Here is a 21,759-nt window from a genome sequence, read left to right as displayed (position 1 = left end):
TGCATACGGTTTATGCACCGTATGCTGTCGTATATATATGCAGTAAACAGGGATTTGGGGGTTGAACAAGTAAGTAAAATAATTTTCCAACCAATAAAAAGATCAAAACGACACTGAAATAAATGAATTAAAAAAAGCATACATTTCAAAGGGGAAGTGGAAAAGGTTTTTTTTTTTAAGATTCTTTAGATGTATTTCAGCAGACTGTTATATTTCATAGTATTTGTGTTCAATATGTAATCTGGTAAACATTTGGTAACAGTAAACTTAAATTGTGGATAGTTGTGAGTGGCTATCCCTTGCATAAATCTGAACAATTTGTCCTTTTATCTTCAGTTTTTACCACACAGAGGACACTCTGCCAACATGGACTGTATGATGGCACATGGGACAATTCTTCATCAGACCTTGGATTTTGATGAATTTATTCCACCTATCCCTCCCCCTCCATACTATCCACCAGAATACACCTGCACACCTGTCATGGAAGTACAGAGGTGAGCTGGGGTTTATGGTCCAATTCCTTTGTTTTAATTAAAGTTAGTTTTATAGATATGCAAGTATGTTGGTTTTCATTAATACTTACAATACTCATACACTGTATGTTTAAAATAAATTTGCAATTTTTTTCCAGCTTCCCAGTACATGGCACAGAATATGAAATGGTTCCATTTGTGTTGCAGATAACAAGCCCTCATATAGCTCTGTAAACAAAAAATCAAAAGTTTATGGCTTCTGGAAGCAGTGGAGTGGAAAACGTAAATGCAAAAAAACTTGGGCTTTAAGGGGTTAAACTTGCATAGCCAAGTTTTCCCAATAGGACTGAATGCATGTATTGTGACCTTCCATTTAGGCACAAGTTTTGACAAAAATTCACTCCAGTCCCCCAGTTTATGTGCTGCTACATTTTTGTGACTTTTTATGTAACTGTCACAAACAGCACCCATAGCATAAGAACAAGGCCAACAGATTTATCAAGGGCCGAAAGCCACTTTAATAAATCCAACGGGCAGCTGAGCTCAAAGACAAACATAGACATAGAGCTGTCGCATGGAGCCGGCTTAATGATATATTACCCCCATTGGCTTCTTAAAGTATCTCTGATATAAAAATAAGCATCCATCTTGCTTGAACTTGGATTACGAAGGTGATATTTTAGAGCTAAGGGAATTAGAAAGAAAGTACTTCTGCTTCCATGATAGAAGATAAACAATTATTTATCTGAAATTTATTAGGGCACAATTTATTGGGGCATAACTAAAAATCCAATAACCATAACAAGACTCGGCTGAAGATGAAAAACATTAAAGCTGTATTTATGGGAAAACATTTGTTCATTAATGACAGTCCAATTCCTTTATAGTTGAGATAAATTAAAGTCTATCGTGCTATTTAGGAAGTTATGAAGTGATAAATATAGTGACTGTGCACCCAGGTAAATGTAGTTTATTTGCATTCATTACACATACGCACTGGTTAAATCAGTTTTAAAATATATTAAGCAATAAGTGACTGAAGTTTTTCTTCCTAGAGGGCTTCATCTGGACTTCCCGCATTCACCTTTCAGTGCTTTGTATGAAGTTTCAATAAACAGTCCGGGAATTTTGTATCCATCGGAGTTACCACCCCCATATGAAGCTGTTGTGGGCCAAACTCCTGCAAGTCAGGTAAGAAATTCCTGAAATATTGACCAATTAAGCAACATCGAATGTGCGTACCACATTATTAATGAACACATCTCCCCCCAAGTAGAGCATTTTATATCGCTACACACCTGTGCACCTCAATATACATAGAAAAAAGCTTTGGGACAATATGTAGCTATGCTGTCAAGAAAAATATGTTATGTTAAGTTCAGATTCAGGTTAAGTTCAGGTACAGGCAGTGAATTTATATGTAAGTCGGAACTGTATATTTTATAATTGTAAACCCAAAAAAGAATTTTTTTGACCTCTGTGACAATTGGATTTTAAAAATGTTGGGTTGTCATAAGAACCAAAATTAATAATAAAGCTTATATGCACACGCCTTTGATAATAATTATAGCTTTTTATTGTACTAAATTACCAACATCCAGAGGTCCGTTTGTAACTAGGGGTCGTCTGTAAGTCAGGTGTTCTTAAGTAGGGGACTGCCTGTATAGGTTTAACTAATACCTCAATGGAGTCTGAAAATGACTGTACTGTTCTGTAATATTAGATATGTGTGCCTTACCTATTTTGCTGGAATATGTATAGAAGGTCCTGCCTATATGGGAGGTATTTGGGGAGATGTGTCAGTATTGGTAGGATACAAGGATGAATCACTCACCATACATCTGAGGCTAACGTTACATGAACGTAGGTTGTTCTCGGGCCAGATCGGTAGTGTTTTGCGGTCTACAGATCACGTGCCATCGGTATGTCATTTGTTTTGTGGACCCTGAAGACGGGTAAATGATATCACTAGCTTGTCCCAACGCTTGAAATGGCTACCAAGCAAGTGAATCGCAAATGTGTATCCCATGTGAATAACGCCTACATGTCACACATGTGGCATCTGTATTGTTAGCATTCCCATAGACCTTCTTGTGGACTTTAGGCAAAATAAAGAAACCAGGAGTCACAGGTTAATGACAGACTTTCAGACGACCCACTGAACACGGAGATATCAGCATAGCATGTGGCAATGACATGCCTTCTCAGGGACAGACAGGGAAGGCTCACAGAGTGTAATGGTGCTGAGGAAATCTTCTTCTTAGTTGCTGACCTCAGCCTACTTAAAGTCCCAGATCCTTTTACTGTGAAATCCATATGTTATATAAAGTATTTAATCTATGGCATGTCACAGTACAGAGTTTATCTTTTCATCTATGCTCTCATGACAGAAGCTTTAAAGTGCATGTGTCACAAAGCTTCCTGTAATAGCATACAATGAATCTATACCTTGTAATACTATTAAAGTGTAACCGTCATTTCAAAAAACTTTTGATATGTTGTAGGGCAGGTAATTTTAAGCACTTTTGCAATTGGATTAGTTACCCGAATGTAGCTCCTTTCTCTTGTATTCTGCAGACTTCCCCTACATGTCAGTAATCTCACATATGTCTGTTGCTAAGCTCATCCCATCTTCAGAAAGATGCTGAGACTACAGCGGGAGAGACACGCCCCCATCTCTCTCCCTCCAATCAACTGATTTCCTCATGTCTCACTGCCCCAGCACTCAGTCATGTGCAGGGAGAATCCCTCACTAATGTAGTGACCAAACACCTATCTCTCCTTAGCTTTCCCTACACTTGTGTATAAACACATAATACACACACACAAACTGCAGCCCCCCCTCCCTCATTACCTCACACAAGGAAATGGCAGGAGACACTCTCCAAGTCTGTAAGCTGTGCCCTCATGTGCTCTCACCTCATGTGTTGTGCCCTCATGTGCTGTGCCAGAGTGTTAGACAGATAGATAGATAGATAGATAGATAGATAGATATGGGCTAACTAGATAGATATGAGATGGATGGATACGGTGTCATTGGTCAGCACCATGCGCTTGTGATGAGGTGGCAGGAGGAAGTCCCGCCCCGGCAAAATACTTTTAGGAATAATTCCCAGGGACACCTGGAGCAGAGTTATGTATTTTATTGTTTTTTTGCTCAGAATGATGTTTACACTTTAAGTCCACACATTCAAATTGTGCCAGTCCTGATATCCTCATATCATAAATCTTCATGTAAAAATACAAGGGCCCATGACAGAAATATATTGGCCAAGTTTCATATTTGAGGTGAATATCAGAACCCCAAATCAGACCTCAGAGTACCTCCAGATGGAAGCGTATGTATGTCATGCGCACCATGCCCATAGTGAAATTGGTGCAGGAAGTTGCCTTTTGCCCACTTCCCACAAGAAATTTGTTTTCTTTATGTGAGTCCAAAGGGTGGTCCTTCCACTGATCTCAGCTATCCTTGTATATATAGTTTAATAACAAGAGCTGTCAGTCACTGTTGAAACTATGTTCAATCTGCTCAGCTACTCCTGCTTTATAACATTCTCTGTTCAGATATGATGCTGTGTAATCTGAATGGCTCCTCCTGATCTATAACATGCTGCCTACAGATAGGACACTATGTACAAACTGTGCATCTCCCCTACTCTAGAACATGCTGCAGATATAACACTAGTTTCAATCTGTTCAGCTCATCCTGCTCTATAACATGCTGCCTGCACATATGACACTAATGCAATCTACTCGGCAGATATGACACTATGGGGCAGATTTATCAAGCTGTATGAAAGTCAGAATATTCTTAGTTGCCCATGGCAACCAATTACAGCTCAGTTTTCATTTTATCAGTGCCCGTGAATATTTTAAAGGGGAGCTGTGATTGGTTGCCATGGGCAACTGAGAATATTCTGACTTTCAGACAGCTTGATAAATCTGCCCCATGTGTGATCTGCTTAGAACCTCCTGACCTATAACATGCTGCCTGCAGATATGACAGTATGTACAATCTGTGCATCTCCTCTTGCTCTAGAACATGCTGCCTACAGATATAACACTAGTTGCAATCTGCTCAGCTCATCCTGCTCTATAACATGCTGCCTGCAGAAATGGCACTATGTACATTCTGCTCAGCTCCTCCTGCTCTATAAGATGGCACTAAATGCAATCTTTTCTTCATAACATGTTGCCTCTAGATAAAATCTTTCATACCTTGTTCACTGTAATACTTCTAGCCAGTGAAGTTAATCTTAGAAAAAAGAAGTGTAATACTTAAGTATATTGTAATTTAAAAAATCCCTTGGAATTCTAGTTCTCATTCATTAACCTTATAACAGCCCATGTCAAAAAACTTTAGCAAGAAGCAATGACAACGTATGAGTAATATTTTCTATGCTTTGCAGATGATAGTTTAAAGGAAATCATAATAATGCATAAAATTATGATAATGAGGCTCTGCCGCTCCTGTGGATGCCTTGGCACTCCTCCTCACCCTTATTATGCACTGCTCTAGCCTTGTCCTGCCCAGCATAAACCGAGAATATGTCATCACTGTGTTGTCCTGACAGGCAGAAGTAATCAGTCACTAAACCATCCCCCAGCTGCTGTGTATGAGTCATCCAGTTCAGGTTGATTAGTCCTGTCTGGACAGTTCCCGTAGCTCCTATGTATGTGGTAGTAATTTGTTTATTTATGGCAGCTAGGGGACCCCGCTTTTTCCAAGGTCCTGAGCAAAACCACTCAGTTTAGGGATTAAACCAGATATGTTTCTGCATCAGTGTCCCTACAGTATTCTCATGGTATGTTTGGTTCACAATGCATAAAAACAAATGGTAGATTTCCTTTAATTAGTAAATGTGTATCTTAAAGATAATCTTTGGTTTATACTCTAGGGGGGATATGGAAAGATCTAAGCATCATCCAGCAGATATCAGTAGTCTTATATACTGCTGTCTAATGCCTAACTGCATGAAAAAGTGAGAGAAATGAGTCTTAACTTTCCACATGCTATAGAAAGCCCTGAAGGTACTGTAGATAGAAGAAAGATTCACAATTGTGTGTGAAAAATAACTGGAATCATGCAATGTGCTTCAGGCCTCTCCTACACTAAATGGACACAAAATCACATTATGTTGATTGACAGTAAGTGCCAAATGCATTATGTGAATGTGTCTCCCTTGAGGATGTAATTACCTGAGTAATATGCAGGACAGATTTTAAAGGAGCTTCCTTCAGCACTTGGTGCTGCCACAGCGTGTATGCATTTACAGTGATATCATAATTTCCTTAATAGACTGATAAAACGGAGCAAAAAATTTTTCATAGGTAAAGTTGCTACAATATGCTCATATGCACATCTACTGTACATACAAAGTCTTTAAAAGATAATAATAAACTAAAAGAACCAGATACACAGTTGATGTTTTAAAGGGACTGTCTTAGGAAAATTAGTTATTGTTTTCATCAACTTTTTATGTAAGGTTTTTTTTTTTACTTTTTTTCCAATCCTGTAGAAATCTGTATTTCACCTGCTCGAGATCGAGCATTTACTTAAGAAAACACAGTGAAGAACAGTGAAGAATACAATGAAAACAGTGAACTCAGTGAACACTAGATCATTTAAGTGAAGAACACAGTGAAGAACACATTGCAGATGTTTCCGTACATCTGCTAACTTATCCGAAGACATGCGTGCCGAACGGTTTTCCATCAGAAAAGTATGTGAAGAACAATGGGGCAGATTTACTTACCCGGTCCATTCGCGATCCAGCGGCGCGTTCTCTGCGCTGGATTCGGGTCCGGCCGGGATTTATGATGGCAGTTTCTCCGCCGTCCACCAGGTGGCGCTGCTGCGCTGAAATGCATCTAAACGCGCGGGAATACACCGAGCTGGACCAGGTGAAGGTAAGTGCTTCCCAAGCGACACATTTTCGGTTTTTAAATGCGGCGGTTTTTCCGAATACGTTGGGTTTTCGTTCGGCCACGCCCCCCGATTTCCGCCGCGCGCATGCCGGCGCCGATGCGCCACAATCCGATCGCGTGCGCCAAAATCCCGGGGCAATTCAGGTACAATCGGCGCAAATCGGAAATATTCGGGTAACACGTCGGGAAAACGCGAATAGGGCCCTTAGTAAATGACCCCCAATATGTGTGAAGAACACATTGCAGATGTATGGAAACATCTGCAATGTGTTCTTCATACGTATTGTTCTTCACATACCATTGTGAAGAACACCGTTCTGCACACGTGTCTTCAGATAAGTTAGCAATGGGGTTCGTTATTCGATACGAGCACTCGGGCATCGGGAAAAGTTTGTCTCGAATAACGAGCACCCGAGCATTTTAGTGCTCGCTCATCTCTAGTAATTGTATATGAAGAGATATATGTCAATTGCTGATAGCACCATCCCATGAATAGATAAATGTGGATTTCTTGCTGAACCAATGCATAAAAGAATGCAGACATAAGAGGAAGGTTCTCTTGGACATACAACATGAATGCTTGCACTCAGCATGTGCATCAGAGAAACAGCTCGATTTGGGGGATTTCAGAGAGGAAATCACAGATTGATGTAATATATTAATATGAAATCAGGCTGACTTCTATTAAACTGATTCTATGCAGCTACCTCCATCATAGCATTGTATGATCTATACCAGCAGAATTTAGAGAATGCTTCAGTAATAAACAAACAACTTCCCAAATTAGTTTTCCTACAACAATCCCACCATCCACTGCACTAAAATATTACATTCTCAGCTTCACATCCCTCCTATTTGTGGAGTACAATGTGGGCCTAATGGAATTGGTCATGCATCTTCACATATCAGACGTCTTATTAAAAGTCACACTTGTACAACACATTCTGCCTCTATATGCACGTGCAGACAGCGACTGTTGATCTGTTTGTAAAAATTGTCATTACTGATTTAGAACGTGTTGCAGATTTTTTTTTCTCCTTTCTGACTTTGTGGGAAGACACATACTGATGTAGAATTCCACATGAACTGAAAGCTCTCCTCCTAATAGCTTTAAAATAGCATGTCACATTTAGTTTTATGAAAGGCCAAATTTAAATTAAGTCCTGGACACAAGTGCTGGCTGGGAAGTGATTGATGACTTTTCGTGGGATCTGCCACCGGTTTTATGAGATGTCGGATGCTTAAGTGTGCTCAGACTGAGCTGGGATGATGCTTTTTGCCAAACATGACATCCTCTGTGTGTCCTCTTGACCTTGTCACTGCACATTTTGGGTTTTATTTATAACTGCTATATAGAGTGAGAATAGTTTAGGACCTATAGTTTTATGTCAATGTCATGAAGCCTGTGTCGTTTTCCTATATACTATTAAGCAACTTGATAAAAGTAGATAATTGTGTAACATAAAAGCTAAAAGGGATATTTCTCTCTAAGTCATTCTTTCCATATCCTGTGTATATGTGCCACAGTTTTCTAGATCTCTGCTTGCTGTCATTGCATGGTTTGTTACAATACACATTATTATAAATAAAACTGTAATAACCAGCAAGTAGAGATCTAAAATACAAGATGAAGAATTAGATACAGAATCTTTAGGGAACCAGAATATACCTTTAATTCAAAGTATAGGAATATCTCTGGCACTCACATAGACATTAGGGGGAATTTATTAAACCACTTGTACCCCTTTTACCCATACAAATTATTACCACAGAAAGTGAGAATGATTCTATTAAATCATATGTGCTTCATTGATATGGTGTTCTTTGTATTAGCAGCATTATGCTCCTCATGGCTATCTATAGAGATAGCCCTTTAAATCTTATGGAGTCGGCTTGCGCACCCTAGGAGACGCGAACGCACATGCCGGACCACAGGGAGCAAGGAGACTGCCGCTGGAGCTGGGAGAGGTGAGTTGAATGAGTAGGCAGGTTTTGGGGTCACAGTGAGGCATACAGGTGCGCCTGCGACCCGGGATATGGCATTTGCACCATTTTTTGTGGGCTCGGATTTTATGGCTTTCAATGTGCGCTCCAAAAGACATGTTTACTTTATTCTTTGGGTAGGTACGATCAAAGGGATACCAAATTTATATAGGTTTTATAATGTTTTCATACATTTGCAAAAAATAAAACCTCCTGTACAAAAAAAAAAATCTTAATTTTGCCGTCTTCTGGCGGTAATAACTTTTTCATACTTAGGTGTTTGCAACTTTTGATAATGTTTTCAGTGCTACAACTTTATGGACAGTGCAGCCTTTTGATTACTTTTTATAATTTTTTTCAAAATACCAAAACAGTGGCATTTTTTTAGGGGGTTAAATGCCAGGAATAACCATTATTTTTTGATAGGACAGTGGCGATACCTAACATCTTTATGATTTTTTTTACTATTTATTTATATTAGCTCAAGGGAAAAGGGGGTAATTTGAACTTTAAGGTTTTTTTATAATTTTTTTTTTTTTTAACTTTTTCTATAGGATGGCAGTATATGGGGATTTTAAACACCATTTATTACAATGTGCAAATCGCTCATTCTAATGAATGAGTTAAAATCAGGCAGCCTTAGGTCTTTGTAGGACCCAAGGCTGTCATGGTAATAGATGATTTCACAGGATGCAGAGGTCAAATCCAAAATGGTGGCGCCCACCAGCAGCTTTGCCGGAGGCATTTACAGGCTTAACATGCGCCATCGGTGCCAGCACCAACCAAGGGTGTTACCAGTGGGTGTTTGCTGCAAACTGCAGCAAACTCCCACAATGTATGGAGAGGGCTCAGCATGTGAGCCCTCACCATACACACACACTGAAGCCAGTGAGATTACTACAAGTAAATATTGTACATACAGGATATATTTAGTGACTAATCTGGCAGTTTTTGTCCCTTGGGGGCACACAGCACATGTAATAAGAAGTAGAACTAAGCAGTGAAACTACTTGACCATTTACTATTTATAATCTAATTAGAGTGTTGTATTTGTACACATCGGTTTCTGCATTGACTGCATTTTTCTATGTAACATTCATTCTATGTTGTCAAAGTTTTTATATCCAGAAAGATGAAATCTATATTCCCCCCTCTCCCTTTTCACCCCAATTTCTCCCCTTCCCCTGTGTCTGGGTTCTAGCCCGGGAACTATTCTTTGGACAAGTTTGGGTTAACATTTCGGAGCTGAGGTTATAAAGAGGCTTGTTGTCCTTTATTCGTAAAATGTATATAATTGTGTTTCATCAAAATAGTTACTACTTACTAGTTTTGGGCATTGGCTTCTACTACATGTCCCACATAGGTTTGGGGCTTTTTCTGCATGCTATCCCCTTGGATGTAGACAAAAAGGAGGTAATTTACTAGCAAGTATGTTAGCTTTTCACCCATTACTATGTCTATGATTCCGGTTTCACTGAATAAGTTATTTAAATTTTGGCTATATCTAAGGGGCATTAAGCCAGTGCCTTACATAAGATGTTTCTTGTTATCCAATTAAATTAAAAGAAAAGAGTTTTAAAACAGAAAGCTGAAATCTTAAATGTCTCACATAATGTCATGCTGATGTTGGATGCATGGGGCTGTGACATTTTAGCACTTTGTGCTTTTAGCTCACATGATGTTAATTTACATACTCACATTCTATTCAATATGACCTGCAAGTACACAAGATTAATGAGTGTCCCCAGATGGGACTAACCTATAGGCTGGGGAGTAAAGGGCATTACATAGGATATTGCAGAACTGAAATTAAATGCCGGTATGGTTCTTTCAGTTCAAGTCTATTAGAGTTATTAGACTTTTTTTTTATACTTACACTCATATCTATGAATACACAACCTGTTATTAAATACAATACACAGTGAATTGTTGTGCTTTATTTTATTATAAGACCACTTTCATTGTTAAAGTTATTTACCATAATGATAAGTTAGTTCACATTATTTTCAATACAGTGTACTTAAATGGGTTTTCCCACAGAGGACATTTATGGTCTATACCTGGGATATCCGATATGCCTTAAATTATTATATAATGGATTCAGGATCCACCTTTGGGACACACACCAATCACTGAAATAAACCTGAAATAAAGCTTTGACTCCACTTCTGACTCCCTCTTCCCCAGTGCTAGTCAGGATCTTATAGAACTAAGCTATACTACTTTTTAAACTCCTGTAGAAGCGAATCAGGATATAAGCTCCCACAATAACGCCCATTCATAGCACATTTCTATATTGTTTAAATACAATCCCGACCACCACGGAAAGTCTACATTTGATTTTTTTACAATAGATACTCATCACTCCACATGAAACCAGTGGTGCTCAAGTAGGATACTACTGTGTTTCAAATACAAAAGTAAGTTGGCACTCATAATTGCTTCCATGTATGATTTTCTTTTTATTCTATTGTAAGAGACAAATAGCATTCTCTCTCCTATGCAGTGTGCAAACCGCACTCCCCACAACACCTTCAGTCTGACAGAGGCCGCTCTTTCTTGTGCATTTCCCCCTTCCCTCCAGCAATCCTGCGTCTGAAGAAGTTTGATTGAGACCAAAAAGTCACAAGTTTCTGTGGATTGCTATTTTTCTCTTTTTTTATACATTTAACCAATTTCGAGTGCCAAGTTACTCTTTTTTTAGTCTACATTTGATTATCAGCAGGGACAGAGAGCTGGGAGAAGCGGTATTGGGGTATTGTAGAGATAGGTGTGAGTCCCAGACCTTTCTCTATTCTACATTTATATCCTATTCTGTAGATACTCCATTTGTGGGGAAGACCCTTTAAAAACATCCTATGGATTTAATAGAGAAGCAACCAAAATGTTCTATGCAGTAACCTAAATGTAAATACTGTACAAATATCTATGTTTTTAACAGGAAACTGGCTTTTTGTGCTACATGACCTTGCTACTGCTTAGATCTTGATTGCAAGTTGCATGGCTGTTTTCATCTTACTAAACTGCTGACAGCACTGTAAAGAGTTATGGAATATGATGGTGCTATATAAATAAAGATTATTATTATTATTAAAAGAACCATAAAGAGCCTTAAATACCTATGTGATTGATTTCTGTATCAGCATTTCTTTCAAAGCAAAATTGTATCCTTTCATTCCATGTGCTACTTCTGTGGTACCCAACATCTGTAATGACAACCAGAAAACAAATGTAGTTTTTACTTGCCAGACTAGAGCAACACCTCTGAAATATCTTTTTCAATGTAATACTGATACTGCACCCTTCCCCCCCACACACACATACATATTTTTTTCAAAGTCAACTTTTGCTTCTTTGCTTTAAATGTTTCTTTTAGCCCACACAATAGTAAAAACTATATGCTATAAAAAGGTGTTTCTGCCAGCACATGGGCACTCTGATGGCACCAGAGCACAGAGGTGATGGTTGTAAATTGTGCTGTCAGTAACCCAGGACATAAAACTGAATGATTTCAGTCATAGTCACCCAACAGTATTTACTGCATAGCATAGGCCATAAAAGAGAACGATTATAAAGTCTTGTTCATCCACCGCTTTATGCACCATAAACAGGACTACAACACAAACAACACTTCCAGGACCCGAATCTAATATTAAGACCAGTTAAAGGAACACAAGGCACTTATGTTTCATTGCATGGAAACAAGAGGAAATAGACAACTATATATTGTCTAGGATTCCAGCAACCACAGATTATTCCCCAGATGCAGTTTAAGGACATTGCCAGCAAAAAGCTGTTTAAGCTGGCGGGAGTCCAGTTTCCCATATTATAGACAGTAGTCCATTTCCATACACAATATATGGGCTGATTGCCTGCACTTCTAGCTCCCGAACAATTCTCCATTTTCCGTCATCTAATTTTTTGCCCACTTCTATTTTTTCAGGATGACATTTTTAGCAGCACTTCTTGAATCTCAAGAATTCATATGCCACATCTGCTGATTTCCTCTGATGTGTTCAACTCAATCCCACTTCTCTGATTGAGGATATAGGAGCTATTTCATACATCTCCACTGTAAAATTTAAATAGGATTGCCTATGATACTTGAAGTGATCACATACTTAACCTGCATCAGTGTCTAGCTCAAGGCCTGGAGGAGCGCTATTTACAATGAATCACGTTGAACACTTTTTGTCTTTTTCTCGGTTTTTCATGACTTAGTTCTTTTATAATCTGAGCAGTTCTGTTCTAAATGACCTTGTAAAGAAACACATTCACTCCTGTTTTAGGTTTTATTTAACCTCCTGCTGCTCAGGGATGCTTCTCACCAACTATTTCTATCCCAATCTAACAAATGTCACTTTTAAGATAATGAGAAATCCGTCTAAGGGTAAGATTGAGTTTGTCACAGTTTTGCTGTTTCTGATACCAATGACATTGTTTTACAGTACTAGTTATAGAGTAGGGTCCAATTTTCCAAATTTTGGGACAACAGTGCCCCCCTCTTGGAGCAATATTGTATACATAGTGTGAGAAATGCCATTCGCTGAACTTCGGCGTTATATATATAAAACATCTATTTTATGCAGATATCTATCTTGAGATCACACCCCATTCTTAAAATAAAGTCCCTTTATCCACGAACCAAAAATGTTTAGTTTTGGGATAAGAGATATTGCATAATATTAAAATATGAAAAGAAAGAATGAAAAAAGTAATCTCACCCTTTATCGCTTGTTGTATCGTATTGATCTCGGTTGATTGTGTTTTTCACCATGCAATGGAAGGGACCTACTTGGACTGCAGGGAAACAATGTGCTGAAGGAAGGTTTTTTTCCAGTACATAATTAAAAATCTAAATTCTTTATGAGAATCCATTAAAAATGTGTATACAACACATTAAATATGATAACATTTTTATTTTTTTTACTCCAAAATGCATCGGAGATATTTTTTTATGGATACTAGTAATGAATTTAGATTCTTACTTGTATAATATTAAAATAGTAGTATAATATTTACATAGGAGGAGATTAATCAAAAGCGTCTGAGGTAAAACTGTTCTAGTCGCCAATGGAAACCAATCATAGCTCAGATTTAGTTTCATAAACAGCTGTAGGAAAATGAGAGCTGAGCTCTGATTGGTTGCTGTAGGCAACTAGAGAAGTTCTGGTTGTTGTTTTTTTAAATTAAATTTGTCTTTTAACCTTTTTTATGGAGCACATAAAATATCACCCTTGAGGTTGTAACTAGGAGATATTTACACTTATTTTTTTTATTGTTTTAAAGTTTTTCACTATGACTGGGACAGCTGTAAGAGGGATCAGGAGAGATTTGTAGAGCTGTACTGGGTCTGATAATACCCATTAGCTATGGTGATTACCCCCTGGTGACCAGTGCGCTATGTAGCGTGAACGGAAGAGAGAATCGTAAGTCAGCAACTTCTATCATCTTAACAAAGTTGCGACCCACACTGCTCCTAATAGCTTACAGTCAGTATGGCAGGCAGCGTGACAGTACAGTATTTCTAGAGCATTCTTAAGTATGAGAGGATAACAACTTTTGGAGTTTACAAAAATGTCAGCATATGTTTTTTTTACTTTATCCATTGACTTAATTCAAATTTTATTAGCATGAATATAAAATTCATAGTTTACCAACAAAACATGTAAACCGCAAGCAATAGAAGACCTTATACAATATGCACTGTGGACACTACATATGAACGTGTTTATAGCAAATAAAATACTTGCCATGCAATGTATTATGAGCAGGAAAGGCAGATGCACTGTAACTAAACTTATACAAAGCTGTGAACAAGTATTATTTTCCTGCTCTCAGAGGGTGATCCCCGCCATCAGACCACCCGCAAAGTTAATCCTTGTTGTTACATGAAGCTGCAGTTAAATCCTACTAAGATCTTACTCATCTATTTAAAATTATACTTTTTCTCTCAAGAGCACATAAATCTTGTTTTCATTCTTAGATGTTGATATACTTTTCTTTTTTTCCTAGCAGTGACACTTGAGTAAGATGAGTTCTTCATAATGAAAAATAAGAGTCCCAGTGCCAATTCCTAAAAGCTAGTATTTATGTGCTGTGTAAATGTATCCATGATCTCAGTTTTACCCCACTTGTAGAGAGTTAAAGGGGTTTTCCAGTGGACACAAATTAAGAATATAAACATAACAAAAGTTTACTTACCTTTCTCTTCAAGTAGCGCCACTTTCAGTCCGTATTGTGCTCTCCTTCCCGTCACCACAGGAAACACTCAGGGAGGTTGGTCAGCCAAGCTATGATAGAGGTAGGTTACATTTCAAGTCAGTGATTGGCTAAGTGGAGCATAACAGTACGTACAATATTATTTTACTTTACTGGAAACCTCTTTCTTTTACCCGCTTTAGTACAGCACTGGTCAGACTTCTTGAAGCAACTTATTAAGAAGTGTATTCATTGGTTGTAGAGTAGAAGACCATATAGAGCAGAACCAAGAGATTGACATTTTATCACCTCCGCTATTTTTCTGTACTGACAATGGAAAATTCTGACATCTTTGACAACTACAAATGATTGTGCTAGAAACAGGTACACTTCTGTTTTTATGTACGTTATACAAACTGTGACTGCTGCTCTTCTAATTCACTACTGTAATATTAGTTCATTTTCACATTTTGGGAGGACATTCTCTTTAAGACTTCTACCATGCTATATATATTTGCTGAGTTGACAAGAAGTCTTATGTGAATGATAGATGAATCATGTACTATCTATAATGATCCTGCTGCACCAGTTGGGGTTGTAGCTTGTATCACAGTTCCCTCACTGCTTGGTGTCTATAAACAGAAGGAAGATTAAGTCAGGCTTTAAAAGCAACCCTCTATCCAGAAAGCAAAATTTGACTATACTGTTTTGTAGGTATGGATAGTCAATTTTCCTGGGGTCCTCCAGTTTGCTCCATTGGTTTAGTCACCTCCCCATTAGGTCTTTCAGATACTAGTTGATTACTTCATCAGAGAAGCAGTCTCATTTTTTGTGTTAAAAAAATAAGATGATGTGTTCACCTAAAAGATGAGAAGAAATAAAAAAGATCAGATTGTATAGCAAATTATTACTTTTTTTACAAACCAGTTATCAAAGTCAGATATAGTGAACTATAAAGCCAATAATTCAATGTTCTCCTTTCAAATACTTGTTAACCTCTCAAATTCTAAACTGTACACACACCCATTTAATGTATCCGCATCCTCTTTAGTGAACATGAAGGATATGTCCCTTTTCAACCATTCTGTCTATGTACTTTGATGCTTTTCTTTTACTTGCTACATGAAATCAATGTCTACCTATGGTTTAATGAAGTGATCTCTTAAAAACTCTCAAACAATTAAAGACTAAAGCATCAAAGGTAAAACCCTTCATATACTGAAGACGTTTAAAGTCAGTCATTTTTATGTATTACAGACAATATATCATATAATCAAAGAGAAATATAGAATTCAGTTCAGTAGAACAGCAGGAATCTTTTAGCACTCCCTGGAGGAAAGGGCCATTTATTCCATTTTGCTGTGCTTGACAATACCTTAGCAATAGCTAAAAATAGAAGCGCCATAATATACGGAAGATTAGGAAATGCCACCAAATGAAAGTGATTAATGCACATTTAAATGTCACCATATTTTAAAACTGCATAATGTGCAGAAAGTTCTCGGGAAGCAACAGAGGAATTCACCGTCTGTCACAATAATGGTACATGCACATCTTCAGTAAATAACTCTAATGTCGGAAAGAAATAAAAATAGTTAACGCAATAAACTCATTGAGATACAAGAAGCGTTTAGATGGAAACTCATCTTTTCACCAATATATACATTAAATTAGATTTAACTTTGGAAATGTTATTACCACTGTCCTTGTCTTTGGATGCAAATGCTGGTATAACTAAATGTAATGAAGGAAAGACATAGTAGCACATTAACTAGCTGAAAAACAGATTGTCAATGGAGACTATGAATATAATATCTAAAAATCATTAATTTCTAAAATGTACTTTACCCTTCCATATTTATGAATGTCTATGTATCACCATGCTTAACAGTTGCAATGATAAGGCCTCTTACAAACGTATGTGTTAAGTGCAACTCATGGATTGACTGGACTGGAGTCCTTGCATCTTACAGTACCGCGCTTCAGTTTGGACAGTAGGTGGGATCGGACCAGAGAATGGGTCAGTTTCCACAGGCTGAACACATTTGTCTGCAGCTGGTCTAAAACATATATGTGCATCCTCTTACTTTTGTTTTTCAAAAATATAAGGTATGTTATCACAGTAAGATTTTCTAATGCAGGAGCATAAGGGGTAAGGCCTCTTTCCAACTGTGGGGCTTATTTACTAAGGATCTGCTGACTTTCCATGGATTTTCCAAGGTTTTCGGGTGTTGCGCCGCTGAGACAGGTATTTAACTGGGGATTGTGTCGCACGCGATCAGTTTTTGGCGCAGCTGCGCTGGCTTTCATGCCACAGAAATCAGGGGGCATGCCATCAGACGATCCATCTGATTAGGACTGAACGCGGGATTTAAGATTCAAATTGTGTCCCAAGAACAAGCCCTTACTTGCACCAGAAAGAAGAAGGTAAACCCCAGCGGACCAGACCAGGGAAGCGACACATGTAGGATATCGGGTGCACGCGGAAGAGTGCATTCCAGTCGGACTATCCACTTTCAGTGCATGTGTCTGTTTAGAGAGTCCACGTCCACACTCTAGAATATTACTATGACCATCGCTGAGTGATAGGAGCTAAAACAGCAATAAAACTGAGTAAAATCATTAAGGGGTTGAACCTTTTAAGAAACATGTAAATGACAAATAGCACTTCTCCCTTTCAAATCCACTGTAGTTTTTTTACTTTGGCTTTAAAAACTGCAATAAAATACTTGAAGAGTCAAATACATAAGCCTGTCACTGATAAGACTGTCAGCCTATGCAATTGATTGGATATTATAATGAAGAAGCAATAAAATGATTGTTTGTTCATGTCCCGTAGTGGGAAAAATCTGTAAAAAAAAGTTTTGAGATAAAAATAAACTAATAAATTAATAAAAATGGCCACAAAGCCCTGGTACATATAAAATCTGCATATAACATTAAAAAGTGAAAATCACTATACAAACCCCAGATATAGTATCGGTTCTTCCATAATGACCCGTTGCATAAGACAAAATCACTATTAAATGTGGATGTGCGTAAAAAATTTGTTATAAAAACCAACTAAAATTACTTTAACCTACTGTATCTTATTGCACATTAAATGCTGTAAAAGTGATCAGAAAAACATATATATACAAAAATGATACTGTAAAGTAGATGTCCTGCTGATAACAAGCTCTCAATTAGCTATATAAACCAAAAATGAAAAGTATTCTGCCACTTGGAAAATGACGATTCAAAAATTATAGATAGTAAAATGTAAGCAGAAATATATACATTTGGGATCACCATAATCATACTGATCCATAGAATAAAGATAACTTAGGGCAGAGACACCCAAAAATCATCTCATCCTGCAAATAATAAGCCTTCACATGGGAACATTTGCGGAAAAACTAATATTTTGAAACTTATAAAAATGGGTCCATGAACCAACTAAAAACCATTACATCTTGCAGGGAAAAACTGCCTGCTGCATGACCCCCCTTTCCGACTGTGCACCCATACATGTAACATCCACATGTGGGTGTCATTGTACTCAATGCAAAACAAATTTTAAGATGTGTTTTCTCTTTTTATCTTTTGTGAATGTGTACATTTTGGGCTAAATGTATGTATTACCAACAAAATCAGACCATTCTAAATGTCACCTCCATTTTGTTTTAATTGCTATGAAAATCTTAAAGGGTTTACAATCTTCCTAAAAGATGGTTTAATAGTTTGAGAGGTACAGATTTGAAAATGGGGTGACATATTGAGGGTTTCTAATATTATATAACTCAAAGCTCTTTAAAAAACAAAAATGATCCCCAATTCAGAAATCTTCTTGAAAATACATAAAAACGAAGTTCGATTTGTAATGTGTGTGACATCAAAATGCAGTTTTTAATTCTTGAAAACAGATTTTTTTTTAAAAAAATTTTATGAATAAACCCAAAACATATTAACTAAAATTTACTACTAATGTTAAGTACATGTGACAAAAAAAGCAATCTCAAAATCACTTTGGTAAGTTAAGTTAAGTTAAGTGTTCAAATTAGATTTTTTTTTTTTTTTGTTAAGATGTTAGCTCTACTGGACAAAATATCCACTTTTATTTTTGGTGTCACCCATTTCCTCAGATTGGAAGCTCTTATGAGCTAGTTTCTCACTCATATTGTTAGAATTTTTAATTGACTATTTTTGTGTTGTCTCTTTTTATCTGTTCATGGACTCTTTGTCATGTAAAGTGCAGAAGAATAATTTGTCGCTACTTAAACAAATATTATTGTTATTAAATTAAATTAAAGATAGAAACAGTCACCGATTCTTTCAACAATCTGACAGAAAGAAGAATAAATAGTGCTCAGAGATAAAAGAAATAATGTGCTGCATTCCTAACTCCTGTAGGATGTAGCAGTGCGCAGACAATGCAGCTCACAATACTGAATGGCCCCATGTCAGTCACAAGACAAGTCAATATGTGGATCTATAATAACTTGACTCATACACTGGTTTCAGATGTCAAAATCAATGTAAAGTTTCTACCTAAAACAAAAGCTCCATGACATACTGAGTGAATGAAAGCTACTTTTCAGCATATGAGACTTGCCAGATATACTTGCAGAGAGGCACATCTTTATTACAAGCTGTTGCCAAGCTAAGGACACATAACACTTATGCCTATTGTAATATCTAAAACAGAGATAGCAACTTTCTGTAACTGATCCAATTGAAAGGGAAACTGGAGATGTCACCCTGAACAATGATAGATATTCATATAGGCAATATGGGCCGGCGACGAGGTCGTTTGGCTTCCCAGGGGCCGGAGTGACGTCATAGTGTGTGCATGCACCGTGTGGGCTAGAAGGAGAAGACGGAGCCACAAGGAAAAGACGGAGCTGTGGGGCCAGGGAGAAGCCACTTTTATTTTTTTAAAGAGTGCCCTGCGGTGAACACTACATTAACAGGAGAGGGGGGTGGGGCTGTGGACATTCTAAAGGGGGGCCCTGCTGCAGAAATGTAAAGGGGGCATCTGATGTGGACATATCTTTAAAGGGGGTATCTCTTGTAAACATTTTATTAAAGCGGGCATCTGCTGTAGACATTCAATTAAAAGGGGCTTCTCATGTGGACATTTCTGTAAAGGGGCATATGCTGTGGACATTTCTATAAACTGGGCATCTGATGTGGACATATCTTTAAAGGGGCATCTGCTGTGGACATTTCATTAAAAGGGCATCTCCAGTGGACATTTCATTAAAGGGGGCTCTGTAGTGGACATTTCTGTAAAGGGGGCTCTGCAGTGGACATTTCTGTAAAGGGGGGCTCTGCGGTGGACATTTCTGTAAAGGGGGGTTCTGCGGTGGACATTTCTATAAAGGGAGGGTTTTGCTGTGGACATTTCATTAATGGGGTGTGGCTGCTGCTGGACATTTTATTAGAGTATCGGCTGCATTTCCCACCCTAGGGCACATAAAAATATAAATTTTCCCAGTTTTTTTTCTGTGGTAAAATTAGGAGCCTTGGCTCCAAGTATTTAACAGAATGAGGGTGAGTTCAGCTTCAGAGCACATAGGTGTAGCATCCACACAGTCTGGGAGATCTGGTCTGGGCATTAGTCGTGGTGGAGGGTTTATGCAATTATGGAATGTGATTGGCTTTCCTAAATTGATGGGTTAGAGGAGCATGTGTGAGGTTCATAATTAAATTACTTTTATGAACGGTACAAGATAGAGGATATAGAGCAGTGGTGGCGAACCTATGGCACTGCTGCCAGAGGCGGCACTCCGAGCCCTTTCTGTAGGCACCCAGGCCATCACCCCAGAATGAAGTTCACCAGACAATACTCAAAGAATCTGCCTGCAGAATCTTCCTACAATGATAGGGGAATTTGCCTTCCTCCTTTCAACTGCATTTGTGTCCTTGGGAGGCTGAAGGATTGAAAGTTGTCAATGAACAAGGAGAAATAATACTGCTTAAATTGCTGCGCTGGCACTTTGCAATAAATAAGTGGCTTTTGGTTGAAGTTTGGGCACTCAGGCTCCAAAAGGTTTGCCATCACTGATATAGAGTATATAGAGTAGATCTTAAGTCCTAATTCCTGGGCACAATTTTTTTTTGGACACTGGGGGAGGCCCTAGTCATGTGAACAGCCTGGGGCCCATGGAACACTTAATCCCCCACTGACCCTGAATATGACAAAAGTTGTTTTAGGGGCCCCAGAATTGCCTAAAGCATATAAACTTAATATCTTATAACATCTTAACTTTAGATAGCTTAGATTTTAACCGATTTGCCAGTTCAAGGCCTGACACAATTTCATTTTTTATGCAAAGGTTCTTTAAGTGACTCTAATGGTTTTTTTTATTTTTGCACATATTCTGTGGGTTTTTTGGGAGGAATATAGGATTCTTACCCGTATATACTCGAGTATAAGCCAACCTGAGTATAAGCCAAGTCCCAAATTTTTCCACTAAAAACTGGGAAAACCTATTGACTCGAGTATAAGCCGAGGGTGGGAAATGCATTGGTCACAGCCTCCAGTATATAGCCAGCCAACCCCATGTAGTATACAGCCAGCCAGCCCTCATGTAGTATACAGCCAGCCAGTCCCCATGTAGTATACAGCCAACCAGCACCATGTAGTATACAGCCAGCCAGCCCCATGTAGTATACAGCCAGCTCCCATGTATTATACAGCCAGCCAGCCCCCAGTAGTATACAGCCAGCCCCTATGTAGGATACAGCCAGCCCCATGTAGGATACAACCAGCCAGCCACCATGTAGTATACAGTCAACCAGCCCCCATGTAGTATACAGTCAGCCAGCCCCCATGTAGTATACAGCCAGCCCCATGCAGTATACAGCCAGATAGCCCCCAGTGGTACACAGCCAGCCCCCATTAAAATATAGCCATCCCCATGTAGTATGTAGCCTGCCAGCCCCCAGTAGTATACAGCCAGCCCCTGTAGTATATAGCTAGCCAGCCCCTGTAATATATAGCCAGCCTCCAGTAGTATAAAGCCAGCTAGCCCCCAGTAGTATACAGCCAGCCTGTAGTTTACTAAGCACATAACAAAAAAATAAACTTACATACTCACCCTCCGGCGCCCTGATACTCCACGCGGCTCCTGATCCTCGGTGTGGCTCCTGGTGACTCCTCTTCTTTCTTCTCTTTGCTGTAACA

At 38.4% G+C, this 21,759-nt stretch overlaps 1 protein-coding gene across 1 annotated transcript in view; it reads left to right on the top strand.

Moving 5' to 3' along the window:
• Nucleotides 1-21,759, top strand: part of ENTREP2 (endosomal transmembrane epsin interactor 2) — a 444,140-nt gene that overhangs the window by 392,737 nt on the left and 29,644 nt on the right. The window contains exons 6-7 of the mRNA XM_072148041.1: nucleotides 337-497; nucleotides 1,532-1,667. Coding sequence (XP_072004142.1) covers nucleotides 337-497; nucleotides 1,532-1,667 — 297 coding nt within the window. The remainder of the gene's footprint in view (nucleotides 1-336; nucleotides 498-1,531; nucleotides 1,668-21,759) is intronic.

Source organism: Engystomops pustulosus, chromosome 4 (assembly GCF_040894005.1).
Source record: "Engystomops pustulosus chromosome 4, aEngPut4.maternal, whole genome shotgun sequence".
NCBI classification, from domain to species: domain Eukaryota; kingdom Metazoa; phylum Chordata; class Amphibia; order Anura; family Leptodactylidae; genus Engystomops; species Engystomops pustulosus.
Note: the sequence above shows the minus strand (reverse complement) of the source record. Positions and strands in the feature narration are given on the sequence as shown.